Source organism: Alligator mississippiensis, chromosome 7 (assembly GCF_030867095.1).
Source record: "Alligator mississippiensis isolate rAllMis1 chromosome 7, rAllMis1, whole genome shotgun sequence".
Classification (NCBI taxonomy): Eukaryota; Metazoa; Chordata; order Crocodylia; family Alligatoridae; genus Alligator; species Alligator mississippiensis.
In genome coordinates, this window is record NC_081830.1 from 23,666,883 (window position 1) to 23,683,272 (window position 16,390).

At 45.7% G+C, this 16,390-nt stretch overlaps 1 protein-coding gene across 2 annotated transcripts in view; it reads left to right on the forward strand.

Moving 5' to 3' along the window:
* Positions 1-16,390, forward strand: part of DPYSL2 (dihydropyrimidinase like 2) — a 68,040-nt gene that overhangs the window by 42,341 nt on the left and 9,309 nt on the right. For both annotated transcript variants that reach the window (XM_006264048.4, XM_006264047.4), the window contains exons 4-11: positions 2,116-2,280; positions 3,516-3,577; positions 4,852-4,932; positions 5,638-5,706; positions 11,020-11,140; positions 14,398-14,554; positions 14,779-14,920; positions 15,308-15,478. In XM_006264048.4, the coding sequence (XP_006264110.1) occupies positions 2,116-2,280; positions 3,516-3,577; positions 4,852-4,932; positions 5,638-5,706; positions 11,020-11,140; positions 14,398-14,554; positions 14,779-14,920; positions 15,308-15,478 (968 nt within the window). The remainder of the gene's footprint in view (positions 1-2,115; positions 2,281-3,515; positions 3,578-4,851; positions 4,933-5,637; positions 5,707-11,019; positions 11,141-14,397; positions 14,555-14,778; positions 14,921-15,307; positions 15,479-16,390) is intronic.

Genomic DNA, 16,390 nt, shown 5'->3' on the forward strand with positions numbered 1-16,390 from the left:
CCTCCCCACAGGCCTCTAGGCCCCTCACTCTCTTATTGGATCCTAATCCTGCCCCTATACCCCTTCTCCTTTCCCTGCCTTTGGTCTGGCTCTTGTCCCCTCAGCATTTGAAGTAGCCAATGGTTAGATAGTGCATGGCCACTGCTGATCTAAGCTGTGATTCTACTCATGATGCAGAAGTAGAGGGTTCCAGGAGCTAGGCCACAAATCCAGGTTGGCCAGCCCGGGAGCCAGGGCTGCCTGGACCCTTTTGTAGGGTTCCTGCAGGTATATAAGGACAAGGGGTTGGTGCCCAGCGACCACCCAGACCACAAAGAGGTCCAAGCTGAGTGTTCTCTCTGACCAAGGGAGGCCTTGCATCCCACTCTTTGTAGGCCTGCTCCATGCATTTGGCTGCAGCACAGCTCCTTTAACCAAAACACTATTCAGTTAGTCACATACCCCAGGAGCAGAGGAGCCAGCCTAGGTTTTTAATTTGTGCAGTAAGAATGGTTGCTTTTTTACAGTCCTCTTTCCCTCTTGGAGCATCTGCTCCTCAGATAGTTTGAGGACACTGTTGTATATTTAGATGACTGCAGCAAATAAGTCATTTAGAAGTGATGGTGTCTTTGCAGTGGCTTGATAACCTCCCCACATGTAAATCTAGGCTTCCTTGGCCACTTCACCAGAGTTTTGTGATCCAACAAAAGCTAACAGAACCAGAGGAATGCTGTTTTTTATTTCAGCTTTTCCACTTAACCCTAATTTAAAGCTTATTGCTGAACTGATTGCAGCCCCGATCCCAAACAATAATGTTAAAAATAAACTGCTCAATTTCTCAGCTAGTAACTGAGCAGGTTTCTTTTTTTTCCCCTTGGCCTGAAGTAAAATCTGCCAAGTCCTCCCCTCACCTGCTTCAGTTCCCTCCTCACACCCTAGGTTAGCTCAGTTGGAGACCTGTGCAGCCCTGAGATGCTGTGTACTTTCCTTACTTTCTTTTAGCTTCCTGCATTGTGATCCCATTCCAGAGTTGTTGGGATGTGGAAGAAAAAATGAAGCATAGAGAAGAGGTGCCTTGCCACAGGTAGATCTAGGAATAGACTTCAAGATCTCCTGCCTTCTAGTCCAGGCTGCTCATCATTAACGCATGTAGTTTGTAACTGTGATCCTGGGCTTCTGGTTTATAAAGACTTTATTAGCTCTGGACCTGGTTGCCTGGAGGGATTGCACAGGATACGTCTCAATAGTATCTATAGAGAGGCATTCAAACTGGGTCCTGTCATTGCACATGCTCAGCAAATATCCTAGGAACTTGTTCCCCCTGTTTGTATAATGCTTAGCCCAATCTCCTGACCCACTGTTGGAGCTACTGGCTAGTATGGCATGTGATAAAGGAGATATTTGGAACTTACTAGGGTACCTTCCCCAGCTTCTCAGAGGGCACCGGGTTGTTTTTGTTTTTTTATTTTTAAGAACATTTTTTTCATGTTTTAAGTCAAATCAGCCAAATCCAATTCCAAATTTATGAGTCATTCAGGAACCATATGTTGCCCTGCTACCAGCAAGAATCTTCCACCCCTGCCTGGAGCTTCAGATGCTTCAAAATCCTTAGGTGGGGATCCTACATGCAGGCCCAAGCCCAGAGGCTTGAGGTTTGGTTGCCTCTGAGTTTCACTTGCCCTCAGCCGTATGGCCACAGGAGCAAGCTAGGGAGGAGTCTCCCATTTCCATAAATTGCTGTTTGGTTATTGAAAGTGACTGAGAGATGCTTCAGGGGTTATTACCCATCCCATTGTTCATTTCTCAGCCTAATAGGTAATAGGGAAGCAATGTTTACGCAGTTCTCTGCAACAGTTCGAGTTCCCTGCATGGGCTTTGAACTAGGAATTGTTTGACTCATTCCCATAATATGGCAGTGAAGCCATCTGTAGTAATTCAGCTCTTTCCTCCTGATTTTGCTTGGAATCAAATTGTAGAGTGGGAAAATGTAGCGTCTTCAAGCTTGCATTTGCTCTAGAATGGGATAAGAAGTTTGTATTTCAGTAGCCAGTGGAAAGTGTGATCTGCACCTTAGATGGCTATTGAAACCTTTTTGTCACACACACTTACTACTGCACATGCTTGTTTGCTTTTCAGTTGATCACGTAATTCCAGAGCCAGGGTCCAGCCTGCTCACCGCGTTTGACCAGTGGCGAGAATGGGCGGATAGCAAATCCTGCTGCGACTACTCCCTCCACGTGGATATCACAGAGTGGCATAAAGGTGTTCAGGAGGAGATGGAAGCCCTCGTGAAAGACCATGGTAAGTTTGGGAGAATTAAAGAAAAAAATAAGTGTCAAGGGAGTGGGGAGACAACCCCCATTTTTTTTAAACTACCCATTGCCAGTGATTTTATTTTACCTTTAAAATAAATATGCTTGGGGTAAAGTAATGGTAGATCAGAATGGTGCCTGGTTTCAGTTTGCACATGGGATGTCAGGAGGTAGACTTGTAGGGGACAACATGAAGCGAGTGTATTGTAAAAGGCAGGAGTGGGAAACCAGTGGTGCTATTCTACATCTAGGCAGGTAAGCACTAAGGACTCTGCTTAGGGGATAGGAGATGAGTATGGTGGTCTTGTCCCTGGTTGCTGTGGGCTGCTGCTTCTCATGTTAGTCGGGACAAGACCTACTGGCCTCATGTAGTATAAACTCACTCCTATGGTGAATTATGCAGGGGAAATGCAGGGGCACAGTCAGCCAGGAAGTCCCCAGAGTTCAACTCCTGTGAGCGAGTGAAGAATTGGCTACAGGAGCATCAATCCTGTGTTGGTACGTGAAGGTGGGGAGCAAGCAGGATGACTTCATTGTTTTTTCCTATCTCTCATTTCCTTGATGTTTCATCCCCAGGCTTGGAAAGTTTTCCATCCTGTTTGTGGTAACAAAACAAAACAAAACAGAAAACCCCAGAAAACCCTTTTATAGCCTAAGGTTGGTTTTCCCACACAAGGTGGTTCAGGATTTTTACCATACTGTGTGCTGGAAAATGCAGGAAGGGGAGGCCCACTGGTCTCTCCCTGTTTTGGTTTGCACTGTGCTTTTATAGGAGGACTTGCTTTCAGTTAAAAATTTCCCAGCCTTCTTGCAGGCAGCCAGGTCTCACAGCTGCTTGAGGGAGTCTGCTGCTTGAGGAGGGGTTGTTGGGGTGGGTTTTTTTTTTTTTTTTGGTTTTTTTTTTAGGTCAACCTCCCACTGAGCCGAATGCAAAGATTTATTCCTTTTCAATGTTAAGTGGAGCCCTAAGGGCTTAGCTGTCCCCTCTCCTACGCTGCAGGCTCCATCATTTTCATCAGCTGAGTTAATAAATGCCACATGGTTAAGATGATGCTGGCTTCACATTGTGATCTGTTTAAGTGTATGTGTAGTTGGCAACAGAGTGCAATTTATTTATTTATTTTTATCTACCATTTCTTCTCACTGCCAAGTGTTTTGAGCTGCTTTTTATTTTCCTGGGGGTGTTCAGTAGTTAGCTAATGTCTTTTGTTTTGTTCCTACTAGGTGTGAACTCTTTCTTGGTTTACATGGCCTTCAAAGATCGCTTTCAGCTCACTGACTCACAGGTAGGAAAACTTGATGTTCACATGTTACAGTTCAGTCATCTCAAACTATATTTTGGCTAGACACAAGTTCCTGGGCTCAGTACAGGGGTTATAATTAATGGCCTGTGTTTGCTATGTAGCAAGTTAAGCTTCATGATCTAATGATCCCCTCTGGCCTGAAGCTTCATTAATCTGTGGTCTCTGCATGTGTAATACCACCCCAGTAGTGTAATCAGAGGGACTGAACCATTAACCTTTGGATCTAAGAGCATAAGTGGTTAACATTTACACTAGCTCTGCCAGGGTTCACACCACTGTAAATAAGGAGTGGGTGGACGGGGTAATGTCTTTAAGACCAGTGTACAATTACTTCAGGAAAATCAGGAGTCAAATTACACTGGTATAAGTTACACTGGGATGTGTGTCATCTGTCTGCTTCCATCCCAGGTTTGCTATTTCCTCAATGGAAACAGGCTGTTATCTGCTCCCTTGCTATCTAGTGGCCAGAATTTGTAGTAGGGCACAGCATGAATAGCTATCACAGAATAGGAACTCACCTGTTCACTCTGGGTCTTGTAAAAACTTACACCTGTGTAAAAAACCTATTGAAGTTAGCGTTGCAAATGTCCTCATCCATGGCCTTGGTATGTGCTGCATGTGTTACACTAGAACTTAAAACTCAGTGTAAGGAGCTGCAGGTTTTTATTTTGTATGGATTTTTAGTTGAACAAGCACTTTAGGGTTTTACCATTGAAATCACTGGGACCAGTAGAAATTTCCCATACAGTTTCTCCTGACACGCATCAGTCATTGGGCAGGTTTCAGTATGGAGCTGTACAGGTTAGAGGAGGCTTTTGCTTCCAAAAAGGAGAGGGTGGAGTGTGTGGACATCACTTGAAATCAAATAAGAAGCTATTTGTATTCATTATGTGGTCAAAATAAGTGACCACTGTCTTAGGTTCCTCACTTGCAGATTTCTCAGCCTGAGACACCTGTTGCCAGATTGTCAGTGTTGCTCTCTACATCGTAATAGAACAGTAGCCAGGTCTTTATAAAGTATTTCCCACCTGTGACTCTCAAAGCTCTTTACCAAGGAGGCCAGACATTTGATCCCAGATCTCCTGTGTGTTGCATTCTAGTATATTCTAGTGCTGCTATGAAGCTGACACCTGAAGGTCTTTCTACCTCAGTCATTTTCTATCTCTCTGTGTTTTGCAGGATGCTTCAAACTAGTAGGAATGGCTACAAGACCAGTAGAGTGCAATGTAACAAAATGTCTCTTTTTTTACTCCTAGATATATGAGGTCCTGAGTGTAATCCGTGATATTGGTGCCATTGCTCAAGTCCATGCTGAGAACGGTGACATCATTGCTGAGGTATCTCATCCCTTTGTTCTGCAGAATATTAGCTGCTGGTGTTTAAATTACAAATCCCTCTCTTCACACTCACTGCATGAAATTACTAAAGCCTATAAAGGTTCTGTATCCATCAGCACAGTCCGTGCCATGTACAAAGCAGAGATGTAACTCAGTAATATAATGAAGTGGGCACTGTATGTAATGATATCACATATCCAGTTAGGAGAGGTAGTAAAGAGACATTAAGTCTGTACAGCACCTAGAACAAAGGGGCTTATTATGCCTGGTTGACTTTTAGCCAGACTTGCAGTAGAAGTGTTAAAACCATAATATTTTGGGGCCTGTCTCTGACCTTTGTCACTTCTTGTACACAGCACAGCCAAACCAGGCAGAGCCTGAAGTTTCAGAGGCTTTCAGCATGCAGCCTCATAATTTAATCACTTTCAAGCCCCAAACTCAGAGTGAAACCTGAGGGGTGAAGAAAAAAATCAAGTGACAGGTTTATGTGATCACCTGTGATGGAAACAGGAAGGTTGTGCAGAGGTCGGGTTACTCTAGAAGTATGTAGGGTGCCAGCTGTAATACTCTTGGGGAAAGGACCAAGTGATCTTTAGCAAGCACAGATGTCTTGTATCTGCTTTTTCCAAATACCTCTAGCTACTAGAATCAGAGTTGATGTTGTTTTAAGCCTTCTTCCTGCTTTTTTTTTTTTTTTTGTCTTAGGAGCAGCAGAGGATTCTGGAACTGGGGATCACAGGCCCTGAAGGGCATGTATTGAGCAGACCTGAGGAGGTGAGAAACTTCCTGTTTTTATTGATTTCTCCAGTCATGTTTTGCATTGTGCCAGTAAGAGCCTCATGCCTAGCTTCATGTGGCCAAAATACACTTGCTTCTTATGCTCTAAGAGACACCGGGTTTCACAAACAGAAGGGGTGATGGGCAGGGGCATTTACTGTTGGGAGCAGTAGTCAGTTCAGTATGCCACCTGACTATAAATAATAGATTATGACAAAACTGTCTTCCCAGCTCACCCCATCCAAAGATCTCAGGATGAAGATCCTTAATAGTAGTAGTAGCTGTGTCTTGCAGCTTTGAAAACTAGGAAATAGAAAAGGTATAGTCCACAGTTTCAAAAGCACCTGCTTGTTTTGGATGGCCCAGAGGTTCAAGGCCTTGAAGCCTCATTAGCAGAGCTCTCCATGAGCACTCAAGCCAGTGGGACTTCTGGGTGTTCACCCCTCTGGCAATGAGGCCTTTGATATCTCAAAGTGGGAGTCCCAAATTAAGGGACATCTCTGAAAATTTTGGCTGAAGATACGTCCCTACTATTCCACAGTAAGGACTGTGACAGAGCCAAGGTTGTCTGACTTAGCACTTGTGCTTCAACTACTGTACTGCGCTGTCTAGAATTGTCATGGTAGCCTGTAAGGGAACCTGTACATCAGTCTCAGAGTTCATAGGATCATAGGAATGTAGGGCTGGAAAGGGCCTCACAAGGTCACCTAGTCCAGTGGTTCTCAACCTTTTTCCTACCAGGACCCATTTGCCAAGTTCAATGGCTTGTCCTGACCCACACCCCACTGGTCCTGTTGGTGCCTGACCCACAGTCCTCCTGCCCCCAGCTGCCCCCATCCCACTTGGGCCAGAGTGCGAGCAGTGAGTGTTGCCCCTGACTCTCCCTCGAGCAGCGAGTGGGGGCCCTTGAGTGTATGGGCACCAGCCCTGTGCCACACACACCCCTCCAGACAGTCCCCTGGACCTCCAGCCCCTGCTCCCTATACACTTACCTGCATTTAGCAGCTGGGGCTGCTTCCATGACCCGGCTTCACTGTATGCTGGCCACGTGTGGCTGCACGTGCAGATGCACACGCGCCTGCTGCCTCCAGTCGTCCCAAGCAGTCCCTTTCATGCATTTTTCTGGGACTTGCTCAACCCTTTCAAATAGTCTTGCAACCCACTGGTTAAGAAACACTGACCTAGTCCAGCCCCCCAGTCAAGGTGGGTTCATTCCTGACTAAACCATCCCAGTCAATTGTCTCTTCAGCCTTCTCTTGAAAACTTCCAGCAAGATTGAGTTAGAAAGTTTTTTTTTTTTCTTTTGTTACACAGCTTGAATTTCCCTTGTTGCAGTTTAAGACCATTACTCCTTGTCCCATCCCCTGCAGCTAAAGTTAATAGTCTGTCACCATCTTCTGTGTAACCACCCTTCAGATATTTGAAGACTGTTATCAAAAGCCCCGTTCAGTCTTTTCATCTCTGGATGAAATAATCCCAGATGGTCCAACCTTTCTTTGTAAATCAAGTTTTCTAAGCCTCCAGTCAATTATTTGCACTCTGCTGGACTCTTTCCAATTTTTTTACATCTTTAAGTGCAGGATTCAAAATTGGACACAGTACTCCTGATGAGACCCCTTTAGTGTTGGCTAGAGTAGATGAATCATTTCCCTTGACTTGAACAAGGCAGTACTTCTATTAATGCAGCTTAGTATGCACTTGGCTTTTTTTATTTTATTTTTTTATTTTTTTTTTTGCAACCAGTCATCCCCCACTCATATTTGTGCAATTGATTGCTCAGAGCATTTTTCCAGTTGGTTTCTATACTGAGGAAAGGTGGCCCAGAACAGCTAAGTAACTTTTTCAAGATCACACGAGGCATATGGCAGCGCAGGGAAATGACTCGGAAGTCTCAAAAGTCCCTGGGCCTTCATCACTGGAGCCTCCCAGGCTTAAGTGCTCTGGGGTTCAGTGCCCAAATTCAGCAGGAGTTGGGCATTTAGCTTTCTTGGAGTCCTTTGAAAATCCCAGCCTAAGAGTCCCAGGGTTTGGTGAGTTTTTCCACTGTAATGTGCTCCTCTCAGTATCTCCAGGTTAGACGTCATTCCTTGGAGGTTTGGCTCTGGGAAGTCCATCCATTATGTTGAAGTTGTTGTTATTGTTCCTCCAAGGTATTAGGGATTTGCTAATGTTGCCATATGCGGTCCTGCTGAAAGTCTGGTGGGTGAGATCATTCTCACATGTTCCGCCCCCTTTATTTTTCTTCCATTCAGTTCAGTCAAGCAGCATCCAAAGACATTTCACTGTTGGACATAAATCTTTCAGAGTAAATGTTGCTGTGGACTGAGGGAAACAATGCCCAGCTCAATTGGAACATGAATCCTCTCATTTTTTCCCTGTTAAAGTTGGCTCTGGAGGTTGGGATTGTTTCCTGGAAGTTGTAGGCAAACGTTTGCATCCAGATTTCCCACCCACCTCTCTGTTTCTTTACATATTTCTCTGCTTGCCAAAGGAGAACAGTAACAGATGTTGGCAGTGGGGGGGGATCTGTGACACTTGCAGTTCACACTCCTGACCACCCTTAGCTCTTGTTGGGTTCCTTGGAAGATGAGGGTGCTCGGTACTGCAGAGAAGTGAAGCCTTAAAATACTCTAGGACTATCCAGCTGTTTAAAAGTTTGTCCTACAGAGAAGAAGGGCCTTTAATTCTGTATGAGCTGTCCCCTTTGTTTAGTTGCTTTACGTCTACCTTTCCACTGTTTGCAGCAGATACATGAACTTGAATGCAGTTAAAACCTGCTGCAATTCTCACAGACTGCACTGGGAACTGAAGGCACTTGGCATCTTGTAAGGGCAGGGCCATCAGCTCTAGAATTGTCTTCTCACACTGACAAGGATGAATGAAGACTATTAGCCCCATTTTATGGGTGGGGCAACTGAGGGAGAGAGGGAGACTGCCTAACTAGGGATCTACAGTGAGTCGGTGAGAGAGGTGGATGTAGAGCAGGTGAGAACTTCATTTATTTTCTGCAAGTGGCTTGTCCACAGTTAAGTCCTGGCTCTTCCGTTTTGCCAGATGTTCAAAGTTAGGCCAAGGTTCTCCAGTCACTAGCAGGAAATCCAGTAATAGAGTCCTGGGATTCCCACCCTGATGTTCTTAATGAGCTCCTAGTGCACCATCTCTGCCCACCTGCCATTCACCAGGCCTCTCCCAGCTTCTGCTTGGTGTAGGGTGATGAGCATGCGAGTTGGGGAGAGTGAGCAGATAGTTTTAGTATATACAGTTCGTTGAAGTCAATGGACGGAGACCATGGAGTTGGGGGCCAGAGTGGGTGGGTGCTGACCTGCTGCTATTGCCTGTATAGGTTGGCGAGAGAACAGCATCCATTTTTTGTGTCCTTATAACTAGGAAGAGGATTTGTTTTGGTATCCTTTGGCTCTTGCCACCAGCTGCGAGTGCTGGTCTTAGCACAGAGAAAACTGTAGGAAAAACATTTTTATCGCCTTTTCCATTTGGGTGGGCCAGCCTGGCCCTAAAATATCATTTTTTTTTTTTTTAAGTAGCTGGCAGCTCTCATAGCCCTTTCCTAGGGCAGAGTTAGTCACCAGCATTGCCTAGCATTTTAACCCTTTCTGTGCCAGAACTCAGGCTGTTTTTTAAAAGTCACAGCTGCCTTCCTTAATCAGCTACCTCCAGGTTGCTAAAGAGTTCCTTAGCCTGACTGCTAGTCTGTGACCCATGTAAGTGGGAATGCGTGCCTGGGGTTATTTTGTTGGCGGTGGCTCTAGGGTTAGAGGGGGCATTGTACAGACATGCCCCAAATGACTCGTTGCGTTTAGGTTTGCACAAACCAGAGGACTGGCATTTCAGAACTGTTGTGCAGATACAAAACCCACTCGTGTCAACAGGAGCTGCAGTCAGCTTATTGCTGTGGAGAGATCAGGCAGTTGAACTGTGTGTTTCTTTCCCTCTTTGTATAAAGGCAAGGAACCCACATGTTGACATAGCTACTTCACCTGGAGCTGCGAGATGCAACTGTGCAGCCCTTAGGAAACCTAGAGCTCCCACTTGGATTTCATGTATGCACACAGGTGAAGTCAAGAAGGCTGGGATAGCAGCTTGAGTCTTTTAGTAGGTTCACACTTGTTAGGAGAGAGTTGTGCTTTGAGACCTGGGACATTGGGGCCCTCATTCTTTATGGCATGTCTCCAGAGCTGTCCTAGTGTGACTTCAGTTGAGAGTCAGGACTTAGGAATGCAAGGAATGGAGGATCAGGCCCAGAGAGTGTGAGGTAATATTATTATTATGTTATTTTTAGATTTGAGGGCTGGGTTGAACAAATTCTTCATTAAGGCATCCAAGCATCTGTGAAGGTCTTGTACCATGGCTGGATTAATATTAGGGCTGGGTTTTTAAAGCAGCTTATTCAGTTGCTCTCCTGAATTTACAAGGGCCTCTACTTACATGGGCAAAAAGGGTGCGGGTTTGTGCAGCTGTGCACTGTGCTCCCCACTCGGATACTGGGGGGTGGGGAGCAAGCAAGATGTAGCCAGTTTGATGATCTGCATCTCCCCTCGGTGACATGGATGGTTTTACTGAGCCAACATTCAGTTACTTTTTGTGTGGTATAGGAATGTGCTGACTCATAATGGCTAGGAACAATACGGGTGAATGTTAGTGGTGCATATAGATACCGTGCTGGTTCTCTGCACAAGGGCAATAGCCAATGATTGAATAAATAAACCAATTAAAATGCACAGTTAGATGTGGTCAAGGAAAGCACATCCCCTGCTTCAGGGTGCACAGCCTGGCAGTCTCAAGTCGAAATTTTCTTCATACAAGGTGCAGCATTTCACAGCTGATGGAAGATGTATGGCGGGGACTTACTCCTCTCAGGGGCCTCATCTGAGAGGCTGAAAAAAAGAACTTAGTGGTAGATGTTTCCCTGCTGGGGACAGGGCCCATCTCTGTGCTGTGTGAGCATGCTCCCAGCACTCAAGAAATCATGATACTGGTAGGTACATGAGCTGTCTTGGCATGGAAAAATCCTCATCCTTGTTCCCCTCAACCCCTGTTAAATATGCTGGAGTGGCATAAAGGCTGTAAGTCCCTCATACAGGTTGGGGAGGATTCTCCTAGTGCAGGACTTGAGCCCCAGCAGACGGAGCATGGTAGGAGGGTGTGGAGGCATGGAAGTCATGTAAAGGCCACCCAGTCTTCTCAAGCCATGTGTCCCCGATGTGCTTATGAAAGCAAAGGTGTTAATAGGGTGGGTCAGAAGAACTGGATACATGAACATGCTTTCCTGAACTGGCTGACTTTGTTTTTTAGGTGGAAGCTGAGGCTGTGAATCGGGCAATCACCATTGCCAACCAAACCAACTGCCCCCTCTACATTACCAAGGTGATGAGCAAAAGCGCCGCAGATGTTATTGCTCAGGCCAGGAAAAAGGGTAAGTTATTCATGGCCATTAGCAATGGAAAAGTCCTGTGAGAACATCCAGCCGTCTCCGGGCCAACATGGGATCACTCGCTGCAAGAGGCATTTCTAGTGTTTCTGTCCAGTCTGAGTTTTAAAGGTCCCAAACAATTGGTTCTATCTAACTTCCCATGGGAGAATATTCCATCCTCTAGCAGGCTGCCAGGAAGTGTTCCTGACCCTCAGCCCAGGTGTTCTCTTATAATATTCATCCCATAACCCCCTTGCCTCTAGATGCCCTCAGTAAAATCCCTCCCATGCAGTTACTAAGTCCCCTTTCTTCCTCAGTCTTCCTTCCAGCTCAATCTTTCTTTGCAACCTCCCTCCAAACTCCCTCCTGTACCCAGCAGTGGTCCCAGCATGCTAGGCAGGACCTTCCTGCCATCTCTACTCTGAATTGCTGCCCTGGCATTGCCTTACTGTGTTGTGTAGCCCTGTTAGCACATTTCTCCCTGAGCCATAAGCCTGTGCTGCTGTCTGGCAGAGCATGAGCTCTTCCTGTATACCACATGCCCTGCTGCTGCTTTCCAGCTTTGGTGAAATCATGGTTACAGAGCACAGACAGCTTCTATTTCCTCCTTGTATTCCGCTCCCAAAACCTTATTAACTTCTGTTTAAAGCATCCAAGGGCAGGCAGGAAAGCAAGGAGGCTGCCAGACTCTTTTGCCTACAAAGGTTGGACTCAATTTGAGTTCTGTCTAAATAAATCAGGACAGATAAAGAAATGACATTGGTTTCCATCTGGGTTTTCAGTGGCAAGAGCTAGTTGGTCTGGTTGTGTGCTGGTTTTGGTGCATGCATTCAAGATATGCTGACCCTAGCGCATGAACGTTTAACCTTCAGGAAGTAGATTCAGAGCTGGTGGGAGGGACTGATGGACTGTAAAGGACTGACAGCAGGGCTGGTGCAGGTGGTGTCAGGGCATATCTTCCTCTATAGGGCCCTGCATAGTACCGAGAGAGATCACGTGGAAATGAGATTTATTAAAATGCTGATTGATACCGACTAGTATCAGTAAAATCATGGATGGGAAGGCTGTATTACCTCACCAACAATCCCTTTGCCCTTGCAACAAAGTCTGCTGAACTGGGCAAGTATTCGTAATTCAAAGATGGGAACCACAAGAGAGATTTAAGGGAGTTACCCAAGGTCACACAGGGAGCTTGTGATTGAGGCAAGAATTGAACCTTGAACTCTTGGGCCCTCTGCAGGTGCCCTAGCTATGAAAGCATCAGCATCCTCCTTCCTTTGGCTCTTCTCTAGTGAGGCCACCACAAGAGGAGCCAGTAGCAGTGGTGGGTTTTATGATGGGGACTGGAAACACCAATTTTATCCTTGAATATTCTTTTAGTCACCGCTGGACTGGGCCAGATGTCAAGCGACCTGTGGAAAGTTGTGTGGCTATTATTAACTCTTTAATCTATCCATTTTCCTCACTGTAGCTACCAGATGGAGTTATGTACAGCTCTAGGGCAGATGGCACTTGCGTACCATCAATGGCTAATGTGGGCAGGGTCATGTCCTGTACCCCTGAGCCCTTCGAGGAGCTGAAAGAACATAACAGAAGAACATCCAAACCAAGGAACACAAGATAATTGATAGCTAAATGAAAAAGAGAGCATTTCATTGATGGTGATATTTGCATGGCAGAAGTTCCCTGCAGACATGGCAGTCCTGTGGGGCAAAGTACTGCTTGCTGCAGAACAATTCTATCAATGCACGGGCCATAAACAAGCTTCCTGTTAATAAGCAGCCTTTTTCTAATGTCATACTCCTGTTTGCAGTGGGAACATGTGCCTAGTTCTTCCTCTGCTGGAGAATCCCTTTAGAAATCGTTCCAGCAATCTCGTGGAAGAGGAGGACTATATGGTCTATCCTTGGACCTGTGGCCACCTTCTGGGCTCTCATGCTGTAGGAAAGTGATCTTTTCAATGACCTTTCCCACACTTTTTAGGCTAGTCAGAGTTCTTCGTGTCTGAGTATCCACAGTGCAGCACTTGCCCCATTTAAACACAAGTAGGGATGTCATGAGGACCAGTGCTCGAGTTCTGTGCTGGCAAGTGTTTTATCTAGGTCGCAGGGGAGAGCTTTTTCGTTTGGGGATCCTTGCAACTGTTGGGGCTTTTGAAGTTGCTCTTGCATCTGCTTTGCGTACAGATGCTCGTGGTGCATTCCACCCCTGTAAGGAATCATGGCATGTCCCTTAATGTGGTTAAGAACTAATAGAAGGAGGAAGAAGGATAGTCTTGTGGTTGAGCATTGGACTGAGTCAGGAGATCTGATTTCATTTCCTGGTTTTCCCCCAGACTTATTGTATGACTTTGACAAAATCACAATCCATGAAATGGGGCAGAGGGTTCATCATTTCTCCCTCTCTTGGTTCGACTTTCTATCAGACTGCAGCCTTTCCTGGGTTAAGAGTTCTCTGTATGTACAGAGCCTAGTGCCAGTATCATTCGGGGCCTCAGTGCTACCGTTGCATGTCTTTTTTTTATGACATCAGATTTCCACAGGAAGGAATATAGCCATCGTCAAAGTGATTTAAGCCAGGAGTTTATTTGCTGTAGTGTTTTGTCTCTAACAGTAGCCATTACTGCAAGCTTCAGAGAAAAGGACAAAGAAACCCTGCAGCAGAATCATAGGATCAGAGAAAAGCAGGGCTGGAAGGGAACCCAGGAGGTCACTTAGTTTTGTCCTCTGCTCAAGGCAGGATCATCCTCCAAACCAATCCAGACAGATGTTTTCTGATCTACACTTAAAAACTTTGAGCAATAGAAATGCTACCCCTTCTCCAGGGAACCTATTTCAGAAATGAACCCCCCTTATAGTTAGAAAGTTCTTTCTAACCCCCAACCTACATTTCCCTTGTTGCAATGTAAGCCCATTACTGCTTGTCTTACCCATTGTAAACAATCAGTCACCATCTTTATTTGAAGCCTGTTGTGAACTCCACCCTCAGTCCTTTCTTTGCCAGACTAAATAATCCTTGTTCTTCAACAGTCCCTCGCATATCTAGAATATATGACCCCTTATCAATATTATTGCTCTCCTGTGGACTTTTTCAGTTTATCCACATAGGCAGTGGTGGGATAACCTTCCCACAGGAAAATTATCTTCTTGTCATCTTCTGCGTAGAAGGATGTATGCCCTGAAACAGAGTCAGAAATTCAAGTTGGTATAAGGTCATTGTGGTGCTTACAGTTTTCCTGCTGATGTCTTCCTCTCCTGTAGGCACTGTGGTATATGGCGAACCCATCACAGCCAGCCTGGGGACTGATGGATCTCATTACTGGAGTAAGAACTGGGCCAAGGCAGCAGCCTTTGTCACTTCCCCCCCACTGAGTCCTGACCCAACCACTCCTGACTTTCTCAACTCGCTGCTGTCTTGGTGAGTACAAGAGGCTGCATGTTCCTATAACACCCTATTTAAGCATGTCACATGGTCACTGAGGATAACAACCTGCTACTGCTACCATTTTACAAAGTTAGGTGCTTCAGCTGCTCTGTTACACTCAAGATCTTGAGTTCTTGGTGTCCAGTATTGATTTGAATTATAAATTTGCAATGAAAACAAAATATCTGAAGTAATTGTCACCCATCTCTGGATTTCAGTGGAGACCTTCAAGTAACTGGCAGTGCCCACTGCACCTTCAACACTGCCCAGAAAGCTGTTGGAAAGGATAACTTTACCCTGATCCCTGAAGGGACCAATGGGACCGAAGAAAGAATGTCCATCATCTGGGATAAGGCTGTGGTACGTCACAGGGAGGACTCAGATTTGTGCTTACATGTGCACTGAGGAAGCTGGCCATCCATGTGGTTTACATCTTTTTCTTTTCGCTAAAAAGAAGGGCTCATGTATGTTGTTTTACTTCTGTCTCGGAGTGAACTGCCCACCTCGACAGTTCCCAAAGGGTGGGCTGAACCAGGAGTGGTGTCAGATAGAGCAGTCCTGGAGTTGCCATGTCTGACTTCTTGGCACCACTTTCTTGTTCAGTCCTGAACCCCTTTTTCATATATGGGCCTCTCTCCTCCAAAAGGAGCATTCAGTATCTGCTGTCGGTGGGTTGTCACTAGCCATTTGCTTTTTTGTGGTTGCTTGCATTCTGCTAACCTGCTGGCTCCTTTGCTCCTTCACCAGGTGACTGGTAAGATGGATGAGAACCAGTTTGTGGCGGTGACTAGCACAAATGCAGCTAAGATTTTCAATCTGTATCCTCGGAAGGGACGCATTGCAGTGGGTTCTGATGCTGACTTGGTTATCTGGGACCCTGACAGCGTCAAGACGATCTCTGCCAAGACTCATAACATAGTAAGTACCTTCTGCAGCTAAGTCCTGCTGGCTTGTCTGCCAGGGGCTCTTAGCACTAAGTTCTGTGTCCGAGAACTAGGCATGGTGAGCATCCTGGCCTCGTTTCCTCCCTAGTCTCTTGGGCACTCTCTCTCTACAAAATTGATCCTCTTTCAGTGCATGCACAGGACTCTGATCCAGATCTGTGCTCTGGCAGGCTGTTCTGCGCACAGGTATAAGTACTACCATACACAGTGTTAGCGAGAGCCTGCCTGGGAGTTGTGTGCTACTATGGATCAGGATTGTTTGCAGGGTCAGTTGCTAGTATTGTGAGGTCAGGGTGAGTAGAGTAGATGATAGGGAGCAATCCCCCTGGCCTTACAGTCTGTTGATTTGGATCTTCACCACTGTAGCTTTCTGATAGTTGATGTGGCTACACCGATGTATACCAACTGAGAATCTAGCTCTCTTGCAACCAATAGAGTCCAGCCCCTGTATCACATGCTCCAGCAGTTGTGTAAGTGGATACCTCCTGTTCTAATGGAGAATAAAGAACTCCCTTATATACAAAGCTGTCACTGGGAATACAGAACTGTCACTGGGAGAGACTGGTTCAAGTTCCCCATGACCTCACAGCACTAAGGAGAGAAAACAGCCACTGTGTGGGTCTGTTTACAACTTGTTTAGCTGCTGGCTAAAACCCTAGGGCATATTTCCTTGGAAAAAGCTCCTTGTTTTGTTTTGGTTTTTTCCATGAATGCTTTCATTCACTCCAGTGCTGAAAAAGCAAAATATCCCTGCACACATGGATCCTTGGGCACAGGAACAAAGGAATTTTTTTTTTTTTTTTTAGATATTTGCTTCATTTTCCCTGTGTCCTAGCTTTGTGCTTGATCTGGTAACTGTGCCCTTCATTGTGCTATGATGTGGAGG